Raw genomic sequence first — 19,957 nt, forward strand, 5'->3', positions numbered from 1 at the left:
TATATAACATATAAAAAAATTGGGACTACCGGAATTACTTCGATCGCGACCCCCTCTTTGGCGCTAATTGCACTGGCCTATAATACTAGTCACGGAAGTTTCAATGTTATGAGTCAATTACTATGCCTTCCTACAAATAATTATTAGGTACGTTAATTTAAGTTTTATAATATAATAGACATATACCATCGCAGACTTTTCTGTAGGCCTTTTTAAGATATACAATTCCGTAGTATATTATTTTGATGTATCTCTTGAGTTTTAGCCAGCGTTAGCAATATAATCGCCTGCAAGTAATCTTTTTACGACTTGATTACAAAACATCGACTTTTCTCTACTTTCTATAAATACGATATGCATTTATTATACATATAGATCTTCCGGAAGAAATTCTCTAAATGATAGAATACCGTATTAAAAGTTTAAAAGAAAAAACGCACAAACATACAGACGCGGATGGCGACTTTATTTTATACTATTTAAATAATATTTAATAATTGAAATTTATATTATTAACAACTCTCAATGACAATATGAAAATACAGTATAATAATAAGATACCGGAAATAAATAGATAACGCGTCATGCCGTCTCCAACCGCTTTGTGTTTTTTTTGTATTTTCAAGGGAAACGAGGCAACATCCATTTGAGATTATTTTAAAAATCAGTGAATCAACATTTTAAATTAACTTACCAATTAGTAATCAGAACTTAATAGTAATGTGATTAGAGTGCAGTGTTTCAAAAATTAATAATCGAAAATTGTGCTAAAAATATTCTAAATTCGCTGAAGTTGAACTTGGGACGAGAATCGGTAACTGTAGGTACGCCAGATGTTTTCAATGTAATTCTTGGAAACTCTGAAAGCCGTAACAAGTGCCCAGGGTGATTTATTATCCCGTCCGTCGCCTTTTATTGTGGGACAATGCACCACTAACATAATCACCAGCAACAAGTGTACAAGGAGATGGACTTGCCGAACTTCACAGCGGTGCTGCAAAGGTTTGTTATCTATGTGAGGATACTGTGACAGCGCTTAATTAGCAGCAGACACATACCTGGACGGATGACGAACCTCGTGCTGGCACTGTTGGTGGACGCGGTGGACTTTCTCGCTGCAGCAGCTGGTCCAGTTTCCTCACCACCTGGGATTCTTGCTGCAGAGTCTCCATCCTCTATCTTCGTCGAATGTCACAGCGGTGCTGCCAAGGTCTGGAATCCATGAGAGGACATTGTGTCAGCGCTCTATTAGCAGCAGACACATACCTGGATGGATGACGAACCTCGTGCTGGCACTGTTGGTGGACGCGGTGGACTCTCTCGCTGCAGCAGCTGGTCCAGTTTCCTCACCACCTAGGATTCTTGCAGCAGATTCTCCATCTCCGTGTCACCTGTTTCTGTACTTCATTTTATTTAATTTAATTTCAATTTCAATTTGTAATATTTATATTTTTTGTAATATCTGCATTAACTGTAAAGCGCCCCTGAGGTGATATCTCACAAAAGCGGCGCTATAAAAATCATCCAATAAATAAATAAATAATAAACGGTTGCAACTGGGACTCGAACCTAGACCCTCTAGTCTAATCGGGACCAACACTATTGCGTAAGAACTTCTGGTGAGAAATACTAAATTATTCCAAAGATGATGCCTATAAAAATATGAAAAATAATCGATGGTAACTTTAGTAAATGAGATCGATAAAAATGACCGAATTCAAATAGGACTCGGTAACTAAATTGGTAGATGATTAAATAAAATATTTGCTTTTTAACACCACGGAGCACGGACGTGAGTTTTCATTAGACAATTTTATTTGTTAACCAATATTTTGTAGGTAGCTATTGAAAACTTTTTTATAAATTACTAATCAGTATGAATTCAAAAACGGAAAAAAACTTTATTATAAAGTTTAGTACCTATAAGACTGCACCATCTCCTTCACAACAAAATAGGAATTATGTTTGAAGAAGTATTTGCAATAAAAAAAGATAAATATTAAATTGGTAAATTGATTTCCTTCTTTATGTGTTCTATTTTCGTATTTAAAACTGGTTTTCTGAAATGATTTTATGCAATTTGTATTCAAGTTGCTATTTCGCGCACAAGTTAGATTAGGTAAACTTATAAACTTTTGGTTTTTCATGCCCGAATAATAATTTAAAGATGTAAAAACGCAACATCATCGGCCGCTTTGAAGCATAATCTGTTGCCTTGTTGTTTTTCTTCACTGGAAGATCCGCACACTTTATATGTAGGTACCTCGTCACTTACGAGAATTGGTATTTAGGCACCGATACTTTTCTAATGTAATTCTTAACTTCATTGATAAAATTTGGCAATAATTAACGCTATTTAACACACTGGAATTATCATATTTGTTTTCAATAACGAACTGTTAAAAAAACAGTTTATATTTATTTATTAAAGAAAAGTGGTAAGTATATAAGTTCTGTTATTTTTTCATCACGGGCCGGCTGTTTCTCAGTAATTTTTAAATAACAGAAGTTGAATATTAACTTTGAAATATGATGAATTGTTCAAATTCTGTGAAACAACCCTCCCTTAAAAGAAAAAGCACAAACCTTTGAAATCACGAAATCTGACTTGACTTTCCAAGATTAACCGTAATAAATTTTCCACATTTCAGATAGAATTAATATTATCAAAATGACGAATGGTGTTATTGATTGAAATTTCTAAAGCATGGGATGTATTTAATTACTCTTTAAATGATCTAAAATCTTTTTTTCTATAACTATTTTCCCATGTGTTCAATTTCAAAATAATAAATCTGTGTAACTAGATAAATCATCCGCAGTACAGTAAAAAATTAAAAAAACATTTTAATTTTGAAAAAAGTAGTCATTGTCTAATTATTAAGTCAGGATTTAAAATAAACTTATTTATTTATAAAAACGACATTCTTTTTTAAACCACTAAATTCATTATAGTGATTTATTTTTGGGGTATTATGCCGTGTTGCGCTACCTCCTTCTTAATAATTCATAATAATTATTATTTGGCATAATTCCCCCAATATAAATCCACTAAAATTCATTGTTTATTTCCATCGTTCGTCGACCGGTTTCGGAACGACCCTTCCTTCGCCAGGAAGAAAACTCTACCGTTCGATGGTTGAAAAAAATGTTGAGGCTTAAAAGAAGTTATTTTATTTAGTAAAAATAAAAACAACAAGTTATTAAAAACCATTACCTTATAACTACACATACGTACTCAAAGTTATTGGCTTTCCGTATAAATATTTCATCACAAAGTTAATTATTTCTAAAATATAAAATTTCTAGTTTCATGTTATTTGTAATACAGATATAAGAACACAAATTACTTTGCTTACATCACTTTAATATAAATATATAACCTCATCAGGAGCAAGTATATACTGATGAGGTGAACTTTGTTCATGAAACATGTAGAGGTTATATATATTATTAAAGTGATGTAAACAGAGTTATTTGTGTTTTAATATAATAAATAATGACCTCGCACAGTGATTAGCTTTCAGAAGAATTTTTTTTCGAATTATTACAGATATAAGAATTAGATTTTTATACGTCTATTATCAATTTTCCATTTCCTAACACCATTTTTATTAAGTCAGTGGTATTGGTTTAGTGTGGGGATGCTCGACTATCTCCATGGAATAAAGGTTTTTTTTGCTTCTCAATTCTGATTTGTGGCTTTTGTTTTTCTCAAGGCTTTTTTCATGGCTCTTAAAACACGCGCCTCGCTCTTGTAGAAGTACCTTTGTTGAGGGTTTTCAGCGTATTCATTGCTAACGTCTTCCAGCACCTTGCCATCTTTAATGAAAAACATTCTGAAAAGAAAAATTAAACATTTTCTTTAGTACTATTTTTTCATAAGAAAATGGAAAATATAAAACATTTTCTAATAATGGAGCGTATTTTTAAGTTTTTATTTTATATGTTATGTCTCTATATGCCAGTCAATTATACAATATAGCATTATAGGATAGGGAGGAAAAAAAACACATACAACCGCTTTACATAGCACAAAAATTTAAATTAAAAACAATTCCACTGAAACCATATCCATTTTCATTAGAATTTCTGTTTATAGAATTTATAATCAGAAAACTAAATGCATTAAACTTCTACCATTCAACATTATATAAATTTACCGAAATAATATTTAAATAAAACAGCACCTTTTAAAAATAATAAAAAAGTCAGACATACTTAAATTCTCCCAACCACAAAACTAAAAAAAATAATGGGATAAATCAATGGTTTTGTAATACACTACCAGAAAATAAAAGTTTAAATTCCCGCTTAACACCATCCGCCTGTTTTGATTTATGCAAGAAAAAAACATGGCAAAAAAGTGCCTTTTATTTTTATTTTGTGGATGTTCAGGCATAAATATTTAATTATTTTCCCATCATTTTATAAATAACTTAATTTGCCACATTATACAATAAAATCATAACCGAAAATGGGTTCGTAAGTAGGAAATTTTAAACTTTAAAGCAGTTTTCATAGGCCTTATACATTATTTTTTTCTGGGCTTATAAAAAGACTTATGTAAAAAATATTCGATTATTTCAAAGGCCAAGATGTATTCTACTCACAGTATTTACTTAAAGCATCTGAAACTTTTCTAGGCGACCAAATTTTAAAACCAAAAACACATGATTTTGCATTACTACGTACGACATCGCCTTAAAGTGGAGTTCTACAAATATAACTTGATATTTTGTATTGGATTGTGATTGTGTGTTGATAAACAAACAGTATTAAAAAGATTTCTCTAAAATGTCTTTAAATAAAAGTGTAGATTTGTCTACAAATCATATGCAATACACAGACTTTTATTCATTATATGTATATAGAGATAAGAAGATATTGTTGATATTTTGTATAATAATAATATTGTAATATAGAGAGTGAGCTTGGTAATTGCTACAAATGTTGTTTGACTTTTTGGGTTTGGTGTTCATATGCCTTTTATACCTTCATTTGGCTCTCATTCATAGCCAGTTACTTCCCAACATTCCTCTACCCCATCTCATTCTAATTAGGAATGCCATAGTCGCATTGGCTTCGGGCAGTTGGGACCCTTGTGTGGTATTCACATTAAAATAAACATTACAAAGGAGGAAAACATCCAGATAAGCTGGTCTCAGAATCAGTTTAATAACGACGAGGAGTATTAGTTTCCGGAGAAGCAATTTAAATATATAGCCATTTTCTTGAAATTAATGAAGGAATGCTTGTACCAAAACATAACAATAAATACGGACAGCGAACCCTGGAATACAACGACGAATTTGTCCATTTTAATTTTAACGAGTAGCTACAAATTATATTGCATTATTTCGATTCTCCGGAGACTAGAATAATTGTAATTAGTGCGTTTTAAGGCGAAGCACTACGAAGTAATACAAAATTGTGTGGTTTTGGTTTAAAAATTTGATCACTTAGAATTATTTCAGATGCCTTAATTAAACATTGGGAGTAGAATACCTTTTGGTCTTTGAAATAATCGAGTAGGTATGTCTTTTTGTAAGCCCAAAAAAATAAAGTATCAGGCCTTATAAAAACTGCTTTTAAGTTCAAAATCTCCTACTTACGAACCAATTATCGGCTGTGATTTTATTGTATAATTTTACAAATTAATTTCTTTACAAAATGATCATAAAACATTAAAATATTTGTGCCTAAACTTCGAAAAATACAAAAAAAAAATCACGTATTTTGCCGATATTTTTTCACGCATATTTAGATCGAAAATAGGCGGCGGAATTTAAGGGGAAGCTAAGGACGGGTTGTTTCGGAGAATTTGAAAAATTCATCAAATTTCAACGTTCATTTTCGAGTTCTGTGAAAGATTTTTTCAAGTTCTGTTTTTATTTCAGTTTTGTCAAGCAACTAGCCTACAATGATATAATAACAGAACTTGAATAGGACTTTCACCGAACCCGAAAATGAACGTTGAAATTTGATGAATTGTTCAAATTCTCCGAAACAACTCGTCCTTAATGTTAAATCACTATTTTAATTAATCTTTATAACGAATTGGTGTACATTATGAATACCAAAAATATGCTTTAGATAAATTGAAGGTTTTCCAATCGTTTCGCTTGAATAGAATACAAATAAAAAAATAAATTACTCAATAAAAAATATAAATGTAAACTACTAAAAAAAACATTTTTTCAATAGAAATGTACTAACGCGTAAAGGAAACAATTTAAAAAATACAGTATTAGTACAGGCTAAGATTATCTGTGACAGTTTCACTTGATTAACTTTCTTGCTTTCTTATAAAATTATTTAGAAAATAAATAAAAACCAGTTTTGTGCTTGAAATCGAACGTTTCTAGACTCCGTCTGTCAAGCGATTTTAATACCTATTACCTACAATATAAGGTATACCAAGAATATACACATTTTTGGCTTGTAGCTTCCTCTTAAACCTCGTCGTCGTCTACATAAGTACTGTTATTGTTAGCGGCCCGATACATACGCGAGCCAAACTACCGAACTGAACTTCAACTTATGGGAAAGGAACAAAGCAACCGCAAAGGGCGCGAAACGCCGCTTACAGTTGCTTCGTTCCTTTCCCGTAATCGTGGCTCGGTTCGCGTTTCGGTTCACAAATGTATAGTTACCATTAAGGATTTGCAGCGTATCTGGATATTTACCCAAAAGGGTTACCTTGGATAATATTGTCCGTCGGGGGTAAATTCTGTCCCTACCACTTCTTTGTCATCGGTTGTGTTCACCATAGTGAACTTCTTGCTCAGCGCCTGTATTGCCTTGGACGCCAGGAACGAGTCTTTCAGCTTGGAAGCGTCTTTGCACCAGACCTTGTGGATGAGGAGCATCACCGGCATCCCGGTCTCAACCCCCTTCCGGATGGCTTCCTGCACACTCGCCTGCCAGGAGTACATTTCCCCAAAGCCTCCGGAATGGGTGTCGACGTAATCGTAATCATCCTCATCTTCGCAATGAACCGAACTCACGAGAACAACGGCGAAGAACAGTTGCAACAGCATTGTCACGTCAAACTATAAATTTACATTCAATATCTCCAAAACATAAATATATAGAGATTTAGTTGCGAGATTATTGAGACAATATTATCTAGTATATTTGACGGAAACCGTTTTAAAAATGATTCAGTGTATGATGCGTCCATGGTTTTATACTAATTGAATTGGTTTTAGTCGAAGAGTATAGAATTTATAATGTAAAACAAGAGGTCATCCTACTGTCTCGAATACAGAATGGTTCAAATAAATTAATTCGATAAGAAAAAGAGCTGAATAAAAAAAAACCCGAGGTACAAAAAAACATTTGTTTTCTCACTCTAGCGGTACCACGTATCTTGCGTTTTCTGCGGTACCACGCGCCACTCCAGGCCGCCGCGCATAAAAGTAAAGTCTGAAAGTAAGGTGACTGTTTACTGCCCAGTCCATTGTGAGACTTTTCTGCGCGGCGGCCTGGAGTGGCGTGTGATACCGCCGCTCCGAAGTGTACGTGTGGCAGAGCCCAATATGTATTATGTAACAATTCTTTGCAAATATTTGTTTTTATTAAATTCATGAGTAAACTTTCCTGTTTTAAACTATTCTAGATTTTCCAAGATAGTGCGTCACGTCTTTACTAAACCTCAATTATTGCTCTTTTTGGTACTTTAATTTTTCATTTAATTCATGGATAATTTTTTCAACGATAATAAATACTTATTTAATAATCAGCTGTTAATTTTTTTTTTTTTATTACCAGTTTAGAATTTAGTTTTAACCCTTTCGGACCGTGTGTATATTTGAGTAACCGGATAAATCATCAAAATGACAATTCAACACACTTTAAAAATTTATGTAAAGTCATGAAAGGTGAATTGACATAAACTAGGTTAGGTTTAAAAGATAGTTTTTTTTCTATAGCTTTTAATGACTTTATATCAATTTTTAAAGGTGTGTTGAATTGTCATTTTGATGAGTTATCATGGAATCGGCGTTTGTTGGAATTGGGTGATAGTCGGTGTAGGAACAAACAAGGAAATAAGGAAAACAGGAAGACAAATTACTTACCATTATAGGAGCATACAGCACAATCACAATATAGTGAGTTCCACCGCGATACCTTGAGGTAATTATCGCCACAATAAAACGAATGAGTACCTACTTAAAACGATATTATGCACTTTCAATAGAGTCAATTTCGTTCTTTTCACTTTTCAACTCCTTTATTCGTTCATTCACTCTACATGCCCAAACCATCTAAGCATCCCTTTCTGAATCTTACTCATTGCCTTCCATTCTTTTGCGAATTCCCACATTTTTTACACGATCATACTCATATCTGTTTTCAATGTGTTAGCGTAAACGAACCGTTTTTTCTCGTCAAACTCTAAAATATGTTCTTACTTATGTATAGAAGTAAGTAAGTTAGCACATAATTATGCAATGAAGTTCAAATAATAAAAAAAAAACAATATAAATTTTTTAGAACAAGAAGATTTTTTTCACACTTTACGAGAGTCTTAGTTATATTTAAAAAATATGTATATTATTTCATTTTATTTACTATGATTATTTTTTAATCTGCTTTGGAATTTCAGGCGTAACGATACAGTCCTGTCCTAGAAGTAGTGACACCGTAGTCATCGTAGTGGGGGGGGGGGTTTGAGTATACAACACACTCTGTTCTCATGCCTCGTGCAGCATTCCATAGGGGTCACCAGTCACCATTTTAAAACATTAGCGTGAAATCGAGAAATCACGATAACATATAAATTTGTAAAAAAACTTGGATCTAACTGATACTTTTTTGAAAAATGCCGTGTTTTTCGCACACAATGTAACTATCTGACTTGTACCCGGTGTTGTTTGAGGTTGTGAATGATTTAGAGTAAGGTTTTAAGGTTGGGAATGTATTATATATATAAACCTCCCGGAAGAAAATCTCTAAATGATAGTGAAAACCCTATCAAAATCCGTTGCATTGTTTAGAAGAAAAAGCTCACAAACAGACAAACGCAGATAGCGTCTTTATTTTATACTAGTAGGTACTTTCTCGCTTGTTTGAATTCTTCAAAATGGATTCTTTGCCTAAAGTCCTAAAGAGTAACTATTTTACTTTTGTCTTAAATCGGGCGGATATTAGATTGAGCTTATCAATTATCACAAATCAAGTCTTCTTTTGAACCGTTCGCGGAATAATTAACCGTCGAGAGCCATCTAGCGATGCTCGCCACAAGCCGCGGCCCCTTCATTACTTCTCACCTGATATTTGCATTGAAAACTTTCCCCGGTATTCCAAAGGCGGCCATAGTCCTGTTCATCTGTTGCAGAGCGTACAGATCTGTAGGAGTACCTCATACAAGATGCGCTCAAATGTCCCGTCACCTCACACAATATATTTGTCCCACCTCTTTTTCGACGTGTTACTACAAATGTTTTGAGGTGGTAAGGCGGTGATGTATTTTTCTCTGAAATTCTCTAGCCACACCACCCGCCACATGATACGAAAATATTCTGGGGAAAATATAATATTTTGGCTGTAAAAGATTTTACCTCCTTTTTGGCTTTTTCACTCCTCGCTTCATTTGAGATGGGACATCTCAACACCTCATTTCAGTATTTGAGTACCTCATACAAATTCATCCCGAAATCGTGTCATACCCAACAATAGTGGCAAGCTCTGGCAACTCAGAGGCTTAAATTTTTAAAATAGTTAAATGTACACATTTCCACCTCTTTTCGTGATTTATTGTTGAGATTTTATGAATGTGTTGCTATTCCATCTTCTTTAGCCAACATTTATTGTTGAGATTTTATGAGCGTGTTGCTATTCCACCTTCTTTAGCCAACATTTATTGTCGACATTTTATGAGCGTGTTGCGATTCCACCGTCTTTAGCCAACATTTATTGTTGAGATTTTATGAGTGTGTTGCGATCCCACCTTCTTTAGCCAACATTTATTGTTGAGTTTTATGAGCGTGTTGCGATTCCACCTTCTTTAGTCAACATTTCGTACAGCGTTACAGTGTCCATCATCAGGGCAAATGTAATGGATACTGAACGCTGTCCGCTAAAGGAGGAAGCGCAACACGGCATAAAAACCTAAATGAATTACTCACGATTATACTTTTGATCGTGAAAATCTCAATAAATATTTTCACCTTGTTTCAATTTGTAGTTTACTCTCAGTTCCGACCTGCAGATAGACCGCTGTTCCGAAATCTTGACAATGCTTCAAATTTACCATTTCATAGCGAACACATCTCAGTAGATAGGTACTTTCCAACCTCCCTGTTTCCCATCTCCGTCGATCCCAAAGTGGAAGTGCCATAGCTCCCTGGCTACCGTCATTATTATAAGGTACTACTGAATTTTATTATCTTTCTAATTTTTTTATCTGATGAAAAAATTTGGTTTTTGACAAAGAGCTTTACCGTAACCAAACATACTTTGATATTATGTACTAATTACATTAGTTTGTATATTGTGGACTGTTTTGATTGATTCTGTTTTTCTTGTTTTTCATAATATGAATGATAATGCGGTTGTCTCTCACAAATTTCATGTTTTTAAAAATGTGTCATTGAAGACATAATTTTAAAATCTTTGGTAAATACCGAATAGTACCAAAGATATAAGCCTTTAAAATGTAGATATTTGCGGCTGGCCGAAAAACGTGTCATTGTACTGCAGCACAATCAAATTATGAATTGTACTGAATCGTGTCGAGATACCATTGTATACGTTTTACTCAATCTCACTTTGAAAGCTGATAACTTCGTCATATTTTGAGATATCGAAAAACTATTTTTTCTGTCGCTAGTCACTCTTTAAATGAAATTTATTTTCATCAAATTAAAAAAAAAGACGAGACAACCTCATTCTATGGATTTAACAAGCTGCTGCGCCCTTTCATTGTGCACTTGTATGGCATCTTATCATGATGCGCCGCCCCTGGAATGTCGACCGCCGCCTCACACCCTCACCCTTACCCCTTTAACAACCTCTCCGGGGGATTTGTGCATGTTATTAACATGACGCACAGTGGGCTGAAAATCGCCTTTCATAGACATAGAGACTTGAATTTTCAAGGGTAATTTTTTTGGCTAGAAATGGATTCTGCTGATCATTACTATGCTATAAAATGTCGTACGAAGCAATTGCGTCTACAAATGAAGGAGTTATAATTTTTTTAAGAAAAATTTGTATGGCGTCGACATTAAAAATGAGGCTATCTCTGGAATTATAAGGTTGACCATTATATCCTTACACACAAATATACTACTATTTATTTGTATTTTTTTGACATACTTCGTATTGTGGCGAAACTTGTGATTTATTTTATAAAAATCCTCAAAGTTGAAAAAAAAACTTTTTTATGTTGAAGATTCATTTTAATGCTTAAATGCTTTACATATGAGTATGCTTTGTCTAGTTTACAATATTTTATTTACACTGCAAGCCTAAAAGCATTTAAGCATTAAAATGAATCATCAACATTAAACAGGGTTTTTTTCAACTTTGAGGATTTAAAAAAAAAAATCGCACCTTGCGCCACAGTATGAAGTATGTCAAAAAAATACAAATAAATAGTAGTATTATCTGTGTGTAAGGATAGAACGGCCAACCTTACGATTCCAGAGATAGCCTCATTTTTAATGTCAGCGCCATACAAATTTTTCTTTAAAAAATTATAACTCCTTCATTTGTACACGCAATTGCTTCGTACGACATTTTATAGTATAGTAATGATCAGCAGAATCCATTTCTAGCCAAAAAAATACCCTTGAAAATTCAAGTCTCTATGTCTATGAAAGGCGATTTTCAGCCCACTGTGTGACGTCACCGTCACTAGTTGGCAAGCAAGACGCACTTCTGTTGCCAACGCGCTGTGAATGCTGTGAATTTAAGGCGATGCACTACGTCGTATAATATTTTAAATTGAGCCGCTATCAATAACACACCTTACGTAGATGGCGATAAGGTTTAAATTCCCGCTTAACACCATCCGGCTGTTTTGATTTATGCAAGAAAAAAACATGGCCAAAAAGTACCTTTTATTTTATTTTGTGGATGTTCAGGAATAAATATTTAATTTTTTTTCGATCATTTTATAAATAACTTAATTTGCCATATTATATAATAAAATCATAACCGAAAATGGGTTCGTAAGTAGGAAATTTTGAACTTTAAAGCAGTTTTCATAGGCCTTATACATTATTTTTTTTCTGGGCTTAAAAAAAGACTTATCTTAAAAATACTCGATTATTTCAAAGGCCAAGATGTATTCTACTCGCAGTATTTAATTAAAGCATCTGAAACATTTCTAGGCGACCAAATTTTCAAACCAAAAACACATGATTTTGCATTACTACGTATGGCATCGCCTTAAACGGTTTTCCAGAAAAATGTTGTAATCTCTAAATACTATAAAACAAAGTCGCTATCCGTGTCTGTCTGTCTGTGAGCTTAGTTCTTCTATTTATTAAAATTAAGAAAATTATATGAATATAATACATGTCTTCTTATTTACAAAATAAATAATAAACTCATACATACAAATACAGAACTCATTAAAACGTCCCAAGTACACACACACACTTTACACGGCAACACGATAAAATACATTTAAACACCATACATACTCACTATGGCAAGCAATCCATTGGTTACGAGTGAAGCAACATATACAATTGCCTCCCAGACGAAATTAAAAATGAAAAAAGTATAGGTACATTTAAAAAAAAATTGTTCAGTTTTATGCTCAATCAACAAAACAATGAAAGTGAATAATATCAGTGTGTAATATATTTATGTATAATATATATGTTATTTCTAGTTAAATAAGTGAAAAATGTAATTTTCTTTTATCTAGAATAAAAAAATAAATAAAATAAAATAAAAAAAGTACGCAGTATGCAACTAATTTTGATAGGGTTTTCACAAAAAAAAAATTCCGGAAGATATACAGGGGGTCTAGAGGTAAGTGCGCTATCTTCACGGGGTGATTCTACATGATAGTCCAAGTAAAAAAGAAATATAACTTTTTTTGAAATTTCAACGTTTCAAGGATGTTTTTTAGGAAAAAAAGTCGATTTGTTTGTACGGGAAAACAAATATTTTTCCACGGAAAAAATATATGTATTGGAAAATAAACTTTGAAAATTGGTTAAAAGTTATCCATTTATTTTACTTCTACCATCATGTGAATCACCTCCCGAAGTTAGCGCACTTTACCCCCGGATACGCTGTATATTATAAAGCATGCATATTATATTTATAGAAAGTATTGAAAAGTCGAGCAATGGCGGGTACACTTCAGCTAGTTTAGATATAAGAATAATTTCTTTCATATTCCTATATTTCTACCTACCGATGCGTCATATTTGCGTTTGACACAATTTTACATAGGCCAGATAAGTTTTGACGTCAATTTTGCAGACATCAATAAGAGTGATTCCAAGCGTTTAACGGCCCTCGCTACTAAATGTTTCTAGCGCGAATTCGAATATCTAACTCGCTGCACCTGGCAGCTGGCCGGTGCGTTCCATTCAATACAAGACACGCACAGAGCAAAACAAATTATTATTAATTAAAGATATTGTGATTATGAAAATTATATTAAAATATATTTTAGAATGTAATGCAATATTACAATAGCTTGATTCATGGAGGAGGTTCTCAGTAACAACATTTAATATAACTTTTTATTTGGATTTTTTTTTTGATAAATACAATTATAAAGAGTTACAAAAGGCTTCCCTTTGTTCCAGACTGGTTTCGCAGTGCGGCGGGGCACTGTTAATACTAAATTGTATAGTTTAATTTGAGGTCACGGGTTCAAAAGCCGGCGAGGACAAAACAAATTTAATTTAATTTATATAAGTATGTCATATTATAGAATTAAAATAAATTTTATATAGTTACATATAATGAATCTGTACCTCGTTCAAAAGTGGAAGATACGTTCAGTATCACCCTGGTGAGAGACCATAATTCAGGATTGAAAGTTGCTTGAGAACGGCGTAGATATGTTTAGTGACTAGATCTGAATAGCCTGGAACTTTCCAACCCCCCATCCTCCCTATCTCTAAAAATGTAGACCACATACATAAGGAATATAAATGAAATTTCTTTTGAGGACACTTCAATGAAAATGTTATTGATCTTCTTAAAAATTCTTACATGTTTTGGTTTTAGCTGAAACCAATTTTACTTTACTTCTTTTCGGTATTATGCACTTTGAATTACTCAGGATTTATAATAGGCATGCAGCGATTATGTCCAGGATCAATTAATTCGGGTAGCATGCAAAAATTTTAAAAGCGATTCAGCTGTTCAACCATATTAGTCTGCCGAAATTCGTCATCCCGTAAAATTTTTTCGATTTTTATCCGAGTTCAGTCCATACAACAAACATACAAATAGCTTTTTTTGTTACATGTAATTGGCCCTGAACCTGGTAAAACCAATCGTGAGATGTATTTACCAGAATTTCTCCATTTTTGCTAACATAATTTTTTTGGATTTTACTGCTTCTTATATGAGCATGCTGCGTGCTGCGAAAGGACATTTAATTTCAATCACGGTGTATTCAGAAGAAATTCCATCTGGTGTCGCACCCATATACGGATACTCTTCATGTATGAAAAGACCACACTTTTCTATGGTAATGCTTTCTAGTTCTGCAAGCTCCTTCAGGACATTGTATTCATGTTTGACTTTGACTTTGGACAATACCCTCAACACTACATCACTTGTTCCTGTATTCTCTCTGAAACCAAACTGATTGCTAGAGAGTATATTATATGTTTCTAAGAATGATACCAATCTCGACATAGCTAATCTCTCTATTACTTTTGAAAGAGTATTGAGTAAGAATATAGGTCTGTAATTATTAACATCTAGACGATCTCCATATTTAAAAAGGGGAATTACTTACAATGAGAAGGGAACATCCCACTCTCGAAGCTAATACAGTGTTTTCCAATAAGAGGTGTTATTTTGAATAGCCCGCTATTTCGGTAGATGTTACTTTTGAAGCTGTCATTTTTTGACATTTGACAAGTAGAAACAACGCCATTAATAAAATGGAACGATACACGCTTCAACAACGCATTGAACTTATTAAAATTCACTTGAGTGAATCAAATGCAAATCATTTTGAGTGATGAGGCCCATTTCCACCTCGGTGGCTTCGTCAACAAGCAAAATCGTCGCATCTGAGGCTCGAAAAACCCAAGAGTTATTGTTAAAAAGCCTCTTTACACTCAACGTGTGACTGTTTGGTGCGGTTTATGGTCCGGCGTAGTCATTGGACCTTACTTTTTTGAAAATGAGGCTGGAGCAACAGAATGGACAACAGTGAATGGACTGCGCTACCGAAAAAAAATGAATGATGTTTTATGGCCGGAATCGGATGGTATTAATCTGGACAACGTTTACTTTCAACAAGACGGCGCTACGTGCCACACAAGCAACGAAACCATTGATATTTTACGATTAAATATCAAAATTTCACCTCTTATTGGAAAACTCCTGTATTTACAAGGTGAGATATGAGACAAGCTAATTCGGATACATGCATTTTATACACCATAACACTTAAAGAATCAATACCGCACGAGGAAGACATTTTTAAATCATTTATCACATTTGTGACTTCAGAAATGCTAGTTGGTTTAAAATAAAAATTGTCCCCTGTAACGTGAAGTTCAGATTTAAAATCATTCACCAGACACATCTCAATAGTTTTATTAGCACTGCACAAATTACTAGCGAAGCTTGGACCAATGTCACTGAAGAAGTAATTTATATGATTAGTAATTATATTTGGACTCTCTTCTATTGAAGTAATAATACTATTAATTTTCAATTTTTTAAGGTAGTTTGTTTCTTTAGTTGTTTAGTGACTAGATCTGAATAGCCAGGAACTTTCCAACCCTCCTTTTCCCTATTTCTAAAAATGTGGACTACATATATTAGGAATATAAATGAAATTTCTTCTGAAGACACTTCAATGAAATAAAATGTTATTGATTTCTTCGAAACAATTCCTTTTTACATGTTTTGGTTTTAGCTGAAACCAATTTTACTTTGTTTCTTTTCGCTATTATGCACTTTTCTAAATACTCAGGATTTCTAATAGGCATGCAGCGATTATGTCGAGGATCAATTAATTCGGGTAGCATGCAAAAATTGTAAAAGCGTTTCTTGACATTATCAAGCTCGAAGTCATATTGGGTACGTAATTAGTGTCGCCAGTATCCCGTTTGCAAAAGTATGCCCGTTCCTTGCATAGTGAGTGGTCTCCAAATACATGTTTTGGACCATTCAATATATTCAAATAAAACTGTTTTATTTTTCCTAATTCATAGTCTTCCGGTACGTTATTGCACAACGTACAGCCGTTCTCAGGCGTAAAATACGGCTTGACACAATCTTCCTCAATGCTAAGGGATACTTCTAACAGTGATTTAAGTTTTTTGCAATAATTTCGAAGTGATTTCGGCATTCGATCTTTTCGACTGAAACATTTTTATACGATGTGCTTCTTTTATTTTATTGTAAGTGCTGGAATATTTTATATACTTTTATATTTTAAAAACATCAAATTGTTTATTACTATATTTATTAGAAACCCGAAAAAAAGTTAACAATAAATTAATTCTTAATAATATAAAATTGTTTATTACCTATAAACCCGAAAAATGTTAACAATATATTAATTCTTAATAATATTAAATTGTTTATTACCTAGAAACCCAAAAAAATGTTAACAATAAATTGATTCTTAATAATACTATTTGACACTACACAGCTTCGACGGAAACGCACAGATGAAACATAAAAAAAGGCGACACACTATTATAGTCCCTACGCGCAACGCATAGAGTGGAATATTGTTGAAACGTCTCATGGAAGTGTAATAATTACGCGGAATTTCGAACTTTGAAAAAATATTGACACGACGGACCGTAGAAAGCGTGCATTCACGGCCACCTCATAGAGCCGAATGAGTAGGAGAATTCTTAGATGTTCATTATATAGTATTTAACGAAAATAAATTGTTAGTAAAAACATATATCTCGACAGAAAAATGTATTTACGATAGCCAAGCGTGGCTACATTATCGATATTTTGACGATTAATAACTTAGATTGTCGTTTGAATCTGACAATTCATGATTCTTCATACAACGATTGAGATCGCTAGTAAGGAAGGCCCTTAATAAAGGAATCATGCTGAATTTTTATTCTTCTTGTGTTCGGATACATTCAGATGTAACAGTTACGATTTTATACTTTTGCCGTATCAAAAATTAAACATTTTGATACTTTTAAAATTTAAAAAAATGTCATACCCTGTTGACCTATTTTGCTCCCTATACCGATTTAATTTATTACGTTCGGCATTCACTATAATAGACATGCATGCAAGCGCATCGATGATATTCATTTTATTTTCAGTTCCAGTTTACTTTTAGTTCCTAGAACTTGCATTTCACTGTTTTTTGTTTGTAGCCAGCAATGATATTATTTGCATTGATTATATCGTTCGTAGATAATATTATCTATTTTAGAAACTTCCTCAATTTTATTTAAATAATTCTCTTTTTAAACGGTAGTTTGAATTTGTATATGTACCTATTTTTTAACGATTTTATTTAAATACCTTAAGCAAATTTGAAAGATTATTATAGTGAGAAAAACAGGTACTATTATTTATTGTTAAATCTAATTCGCTATTCGCGTATGCACACACAGCACATAGGGTAGACCGAGGCTATTCGGATCAGGTGAGTTATTCGAATCAAGCTAAGCAATATGGATATATCTCGGCTATTGTAACCAAATGACAATGAAAGAATTTGGACATAGCATCCCCATCTACCGTATGTCATAATAGTAAAATTACCGATATTACAGATTGCGTGGGTTGACTGCTAAAAATCGATATGTGTGAAGATCGTACAAGTTACGTCTCAAATAAATGCCTGATGTAATATTGTTATCTGCGTTCTTAGTGTTTTTTTCTGAAAAGGTAAGCTATTCAGTCATGTTCACATGTTATATATATTTATCAATCAAATGCACAGTAAACAGAATTAAAGCGCAATAAATTGCATTTTGTATGTTTTTGTACTTTACTTTGAGTAAATATCATATTAATAAATGTGAGGTTAAACGGACCGACGGTGGGGGTGCTATTTGGATCATATTTTAATGCTTTTAAAATTCGATGCGTTAATTGTTTTATTCTTTTATTTGAATCAGATGGTGCGCAACTATGTGAAAAAGACGACTAATCAATCATTGTCGAAAATTGCAATGGATGAAACCGTTAGGAAAGTAAAATCCAGTGAAATGGGATTACGCAGTGCTGTTGTGAGCTACGGAATCCCATACACGACAATTTTAGTTGGCACATCCAAAAGAACTCCCGCATTGCAAAGGTGCTAACTTTTCATATTACATCTCCAGTAAACGTTTCCAAATTTCGTAAAGATACTGAAAAAATAAAAACCTCGAACGCAAAGGAAATCAAAAGATCTCTCGCCAAAAACCGCCCAAAATTACAGTTCAAAGGAAAAGGTACCCCGGGACTTAAAGTTAAAAAATCTTCTCTAACAGCTTCTTTATCGGCTGGGGCTTCAAGAAAGTGATTTTGCATTTATTGCAATGAAGCTTTTGTACATCCTCCAAAGGAAGATTGGATTCAATGTTCTTCTTGTGAAGAATGGTGCCACGAAAAATGTTACGACAAGAAAGTTTTTAATAAAGTTTTTATTTGTGCGGTGTGTAAGCCAATAAGAGTGTCATAAGTGTCATGATACTTTCATAAAAGTTATGGGTTCTAAAACCTATTTTTGGTTTATGTTTTTTTTTCACACTTAACTATTTTTTCGGGTTTGATCCGAGTAGCTCCACCACTGATCACCACATATATATGTGGTGATTCGGATCAGTGGAAGGGTCTACAGTAATACACATATGTTTATTTACAGTTACTTTATGTTATGATCATTAAAATTAAAATATATAAAAATGTCAAATGCTTTATATTAAATAAAAAAAAATTTCGAAAATGCATTAGTTTTAATATTTTCAAGAAAACATAAAAAATGATCCGAATAGCCTCGGTCTACCCTAATCATAATATGTTATTATGTACTCCGTAGGTGTGGCGGAATGTATCTGTGTATAACGTAAATTCCTGTTGCCTGGTCACCCGTCACTGGTGTCCAGTGTCCAATTGTCCAGCGGCCTGTCAATCTGAGCCCCGTTCAGACCGGGAGTCTGTGAGCGCTTTGCAATTGTTGGATTAGAACGGTTTTTGCCTATGAATAAAAAAACTCTAAAACAACTCGATATGTAGCCCCCGAGGTGATAACTCACAAAAGTGGTGCTATAAAAATTGTCCAATATTACTATTACTAAGCTACCGATACAGCAGAATCCAAATCGGAAACAGAAGCCTATACCTCCACTTCGGCTAACCCCAATTGGCGCCGAGTCACGCATAGAAAAAAAAGACGACCAGTACTTCATGGTACCGCGACTGAGCATAAAGGCCTCATAGCCGTTGAAAGGCGCAAGTATATTCATGCCTGGCAATTCGATGTCAACACTACGGTCGAGGATATTGTAAATTTCCTTCTCAATATAAACAAAGAAATTGTTTACGATGTTGTCAAATTGACAGCCAAAGCTGACTACGCCTCTTTCCGGATTGGAGTCCCGGAATCGAAGCTTTCATTTTTTATGGACCCGAACATATGGCCAAATCATGTTGCATTCAATGAGTGGTTTTTTCGGAGAAACGTTGCAACCAATGATAAAACGAAACACTCTAAGAGTGAGAAGTAATTCTAACCTCTCTATCTATTACCAAAACGTTCGAGGGCTAAATACGAAATTGGCAGTATTTAAAAACAACC

The 19,957-nt window shown here is 33.6% G+C and overlaps 2 protein-coding genes across 8 annotated transcripts in view; one reads left to right on the forward strand and one right to left on the reverse strand.

Moving 5' to 3' along the window:
* The window catches only part of pyd (zonula occludens-like protein polychaetoid), a 251,726-nt gene that overhangs the window by 134,539 nt on the left and 97,230 nt on the right, over window positions 1-19,957 (forward strand). The gene's annotated exons all lie outside the window — the stretch shown is intronic.
* LOC149417382 (thioredoxin domain-containing protein 12-like) lies at window positions 3,686-7,185 on the reverse strand. The gene is made up of 2 exons (XM_089640538.1): window positions 6,703-7,185; window positions 3,686-3,839 (listed from the first exon to the last, which is right to left on the reverse strand). Exons 1-2 carry the CDS (start codon window positions 7,041-7,043, stop codon window positions 3,686-3,688), a joined length of 495 nt encoding a protein of 164 aa, XP_089496664.1. The 5' UTR covers window positions 7,044-7,185.

Source organism: Hesperophylax consimilis, chromosome 15, assembly GCF_061612785.1.
Source record: "Hesperophylax consimilis isolate HC1 chromosome 15, BYU_Hcon_1.0, whole genome shotgun sequence".
NCBI classification, from domain to species: domain Eukaryota; kingdom Metazoa; phylum Arthropoda; class Insecta; order Trichoptera; family Limnephilidae; genus Hesperophylax; species Hesperophylax consimilis.